Source organism: Andrographis paniculata, unplaced genomic scaffold (assembly GCF_009805555.1).
Source record: "Andrographis paniculata isolate CXL003 unplaced genomic scaffold, ASM980555v1 Contig61END, whole genome shotgun sequence".
In the NCBI taxonomy this organism is placed as follows: domain Eukaryota; kingdom Viridiplantae; phylum Streptophyta; class Magnoliopsida; order Lamiales; family Acanthaceae; genus Andrographis; species Andrographis paniculata.
In genome coordinates, this window is record NW_026137597.1 from 680,756 (window position 1) to 686,024 (window position 5,269).

Consider the following 5,269-nt stretch of genomic DNA (forward strand, 5'->3'; position numbering starts at 1 on the left):
TCCCGACTTGGCGCAGCAGCCCTTATGCATTAAGTTTCCAACTCTGAATAACATTATTTCTTGGTGTGCTCCAGCATGAAACCATCAGGTATTACTGACTAACAGATCAAACTCAAAGTCTTCTCATTCTCACTCAAAGATGCTGCAAAGGATTGACTCTACTATCTCCCACCAGGAAGCATCGACACGTGGAACGACATGAAAAAAATTTTTTTGGAGAAGTACTTTCCAGCTTCCAGAGCAGCGATTCTGATTAAGAAAATATGTGGCATCAAACAACAATCAGGTAAAACGCTCCCTGAATATTGTGAGCGATTTAATAATTTTATCATTAAATGCCCACAACATCAAATTCCCCCTTAATTATTGATTCAATATTTTTATGATGGTTTGTCATTGATGGACAAGAACATCATTGATGCCGCAAGTGGTGGAGCTCTAGTAAATATGACGCCAGCACAAGCTTGGAATCTTATTGCAAGGATGGCTGAAAACACGTAGCAATTTGGTTCGAGGGATATTGGACAGACGAGCGGAAACAACAGCGACCATGCTATCCAATCGATGCAGCAACAACTTTCTAAGTTGACGAGCTTTGTTCATAAGATGGTCGTGGAAAAATCTAACCCGAGTGTCCAAGTCAAGGCGTGTGGAATATGTAAAAGTGCAGGAGACCCTATAGATGCATGTCCAACCCTCCAAGAAAGATGTGCAGTAAATGTGAATACTGCAAACTACGGTGTGAATAGACCTCTAGCGTACAATCCATACTCCAACACCTACAATTCAGGCTGGAGAGATCATCCGAACCTACGCTACGGAAATGCATAGCAGAATCTTGGTCCTCAACCATTCGGATTCACACACCAAATACAACAACCTCGTTCTTATGAGAAATAGTCTCCCCAAACACCCATGAGTAACTCCAGTCCGTCTTTGGAAGACTTGGTGAAGCTGTGGCTACCATTACCTGGAATAATATGAAAAGAAAAAGTGAGAAAAAAAAAATACTATAGGAAGAAAAGAAGACCGTTACATAATTATTAGCATTTACTTTACACCTCTAAATTAATATAAGCTCGTCTATAATCCAAAGGGTATTAGCCATTTTTAAAAAAATCATGTATATCCGGACCATTGATGACGTAGAAGACACATTGATGCGACACGTTTAAACATTCCACAGCGTCATCATAACAATCACGAATGACGTAACACCACGTGTGGCGTTTTCACGCAGCGGAACAGTCCACAAGCATCCAGAAGAACCGGTCCGTATATATTTGAATTTGACAGCAATGCCCCTCCAAAGAACATCCTGAACGTTCCAGAAATATCCTTTCCCTTCCCCCTCCCCTCGTTGCTTCAATTCCCAGTTTGTATATATATCGTCGCCGTTTCACAAATCCAGACAAATTACACCCAAAAAAATTATCTTCAGCCCACAATCGAGCATCTGCGCGCCAGTTTCTGTGCGATTGGATTTTGCTATGGGTCCGTTTCTTGGAAATCGGAGTTGGTACCAGCACCCTGATCCTCGCAATGCTTTCTCTCATGCTCCGTCCTACCGTAGCGTGCCCGTTCACCGAGTCGATCCATGGGAGACGTGTGTGCCCGTTCATCCTGGCCAGCGCCCTGCCGAGAAGAGCCGTAGCCAGAAAAAAGTTAGGATTCCTGTTCAATCTGTCGGAGCGCGGAAGGTAGATCGTTCAGCGTCCGCCTCGAAGATACAGAAGGTCTTCAGGGGATTTCTAGTGCGGAAGTGTTTGAAGAAGATCAAGGATATTAAGTTTCAGGTGGATGCCATTGAAGAGAGGCTGTCGAAGAGTGAAGTCGTGGAGCTGATTCGGAAGGACGAGAAGGAGCGACTGAGGATGAACGAGACTCTAATGTCTCTGCTGATTAAGCTGGATTCGATTGGCGGGTTGGACTTTGGTGTCAGGCAATGCAGGAAGGCGGTTATTCGAAAGGCGATTGCGCTTCAGGAGAGGATTGATGCCATTGCTGCGAGTGATGCCAAGGAAGATGGTGAGAAAGAGACCGTTCATGCGGATATTGAAGTTCCTGCCCCAACGGATATGGATGACACCAATCAACAGGCTAATCCAGATAACCCTAATGATTTGTCGGAAACACAGACAACCTTGGAGAATTCCGTCCATCATCCTGAAATGCCAGAGATTTCAAGCGCTGGTTCGAGAAATGATGAGATAGATGTTGGGGTAGACAGTGAGGTAAAGGTGGACGAATCAAAAGGGGTTGGGTCTGCTGATCAGAATCCTTGTTCATTTGCAGAAACAGGGGGGAGTACGAAAGACAGTTACAATGGCAACGAGAAGGGCAGTGGGGAAGATGAGAGCAAGAGAAATCGAGAGCTGCTAGAGAGGATGATGGAAGAGAACGAGAAAATGATGTGCATATTGACACAGTTGGTTGAAAAGAATGATGCTCAGACCAAAATGCTCAACGCCTTGACACATCGGGTGGAGGCGTTAGAAAGGGCATCTGCCTGTGAAAAGCAGAGGAAGAAGAAGAAGAAGCAGAATGCCCCTCCACGCAGGGAAGATTGAGACTAATCTGGTTCACATTCCTCCCCTCTGTTAACAGTTAAACTAGAGTTGAATGTGACTATGTACTCACGAGTTCTTATGGCCTTGCCTTTAGCTTTAATTTTCTTGTTTGTTTGTCACTGCTCTACTTGTGATTGCCGTAGTTGAATCGTTAATGGGAAATCTGGCTTTTTTTGTTAATATGGGCTCCTACTTCTTTTACATGGATATGGTATTAGAACTTTCTTGGCTTCAGTCACCATAATTTGAACATATGTCTATTGGCCAATTCTTAAGGATCAAACATGGGATGTAGAAATAAATTACATTAGGCAGGCCTTAGCGATTGGTGTCGGGGGATCGGAAAATGAACCATCGAGTATACGGTCGGCGATCCACTGGTTTGCAGCTTGAGTGTAGTGTAGGCCATTCCAGCTAATATGTGATTCTGGGGAGTCACAGGAGGTACCAAAGATTTCTAAGCCGTTAATAATTCTCCTTTGTCCACACCAGACACTGATGTTTCTTTCATGATGTCCGCAGCATATCTTCATAGGGTCCATGAATCCTGTGGAAGATAGTCTTACTGAGTATTAACTGCATTCAAATCTTGTCTGATTGAGTTAGAAATCTTTCTAATGAATGCACAATGTTTTGAGTTCGACTGACCATAGTTTTTGGCATTGCTGATTAGGTGATATTTGGCAGAGTATACATCGACGTAGACGAGAGAAGCTTGTGGAAGTTCTTTCCTAAGTCTGATGACTCTGCCTTTGAGCTGTCTGTTGTATTCAATAGCCATGGCATTCTGGCCACTGATGCATCCATATTTGTCCAGGAATCCGCGCTTCGGGTTGCTAACATTGAAAGTTGCTGCCGGGAGACATCCAACTGGTCCCGTGTTGTGAATCCAGAAACTCCTCGCCCCTTGTCGATATAAATGCTGTACAGATCTTCATAATTGATCAACTGCTGAAAGCACTGCAAATGAGATCAGAATTGCAAAAGGAACTCACTGTGACTGCTGCAGCAAGCTGATCAATGATGTTTGGGATTGCAGCAAGAAGTTGGGCTTCAGTTAGCATTCTTAAACCAGCAATAAGGTCATTCTCGCCAATGTCGAATGTGTACAAAGCCCTTGAGAACTCTTGAGGCTTCGAAAGCTTACAACCGTTGGATTCTGCAACATCAGAAGAAAACAGTTAGAAGGAAAAACCAAAAGGTTTATCCATGTATGAACAGTAGCAGTTAACCTCTCTGTTGTAGTTTGCTTGCTTTAGCTTTAAATTGATCGAACTGCGCGATTTGGACATCCAGCGAGAAGGGACTTGTCCCGAGCTCAACCATGGTTTTGTTCTGTCCACGTATGGTTGATCTGCCAGCAGCGAAATTCACACCCTGCCGGTAACTTGTGCTCAACCAATCAAGGTATGGATTTAAATAAGGCAGCCCCAAATGCTCAGCTGATCAATGATCCAAAACTTATTTTAGCAATATTCTATTGTCAAAAATAGTCGCCATTGATCGTAAATCTTTTCGGTACCTATGAAGTCTATGATTAGGCGACCATCACATTCTCTTCCTGCAGGTCTCCCAAAGAAGCTTTCACCATTGGGTGGGGGAACCAGGTCGAATGCCGCAGAGCTTCCACCTGTGTCCGAATTCGAGTCTCCGAAGTTGTATATTGCTGGGAAACTGCACTGAGGTACTGCTGCATCCAAAGCTGGTGAAACTAGCAAAACAGTAAGGATCAGGACTTTTGTTGCATCTTCTACCATGGTTGCTCTCTCTCTAGACGAGCCCATGAACAAGAAACTGAAACTGTGAGTATGCATTTTGAATATGCTTTGATAAAGTAAGCAATCGAGCTTGTTCACAGAAAAAATGTGATGTATTTTGGTAATGATTTTCCAGGTTTTAAGCATTGTTCTTGCACGATTTTCTTCCTGTTTTAAGATCAGATCTTATCTGTAATGATTCTAATTTAAGTTCAGGACAGGTTGGATTAACTTTTGACGAAATCAGTCAAGCCCAAAAGCAAAATTGGAGCTAGGCAGCTGATTGGGGCAGCTGTGATGGTGAGTATCTCCAGTAAAACCCCATATCATCGTGCCACCACCATTTTGGTTTTAAAAATATATATTTATTCGGGAAAAAAAAATTAAAATTAGTCTCACTGTGAATAAAATTAATCAATGGTCTCATTATAAAAAAATTCATCAATTTTAATCCCTTGATCAATTGTATTCATAATGGGACTAGCTTTGATTTTTTCCCGTATTTATTCATTTGAACAAGTTATGTAATTTTAGGTGGGCACAAAAAATTAAGAATTGAAGTTTATTGTTATAAATTTTGAGAAAAAACTAATAAGATTGTCTTATTTATCGAGTTTATATATAGACTATACGAAACGAATTCGAATTCACTGATCGTTAGATTACAAAACGAATTCATTGATCGTCAAATCTAAGTAATTTATGATCAAATTTAAATATAAATGTACTAAATTTAAAATCGAATATCTAATATATGTTAACAATATCAAAGTTGGACAATAAAATATAAAATGAATTATTATGAAAATTTTATTAATGGGTATAATAAAATAAAATTACATAATATTATAAAATATATGTTATGTGTATAAAATTTATGGTATATAGGAAACTATGTAGAGAATTCACTTTCATCAAATTAGTTCACTTTTTCTTTTTTTA

General features: G+C 41.0%; 1 protein-coding gene and 1 non-coding gene across 2 annotated transcripts; both read right to left on the reverse strand.

Moving 5' to 3' along the window:
* Nucleotides 1-246: 246 nt before the first annotated feature.
* Nucleotides 247-353, reverse strand: LOC127260369 (small nucleolar RNA R71). The gene has a single exon (XR_007840730.1). It is a non-coding gene; the product is annotated as a small nucleolar RNA R71 (small nucleolar RNA).
* A 2,488-nt stretch (nucleotides 354-2,841) lies between these two features.
* On the reverse strand, nucleotides 2,842-4,327 carry LOC127260289 (GDSL esterase/lipase At5g14450-like). Its single transcript, XM_051288009.1, has 5 exons — nucleotides 4,093-4,327; nucleotides 3,803-4,012; nucleotides 3,566-3,729; nucleotides 3,219-3,492; nucleotides 2,842-3,117 (listed from the first exon to the last, which is right to left on the reverse strand). Exons 1-5 carry the CDS (start codon nucleotides 4,325-4,327, stop codon nucleotides 2,873-2,875), a joined length of 1,128 nt encoding a protein of 375 aa, XP_051143966.1. The 3' UTR covers nucleotides 2,842-2,872.
* Nucleotides 4,328-5,269: the final 942 nt, after the last annotated feature.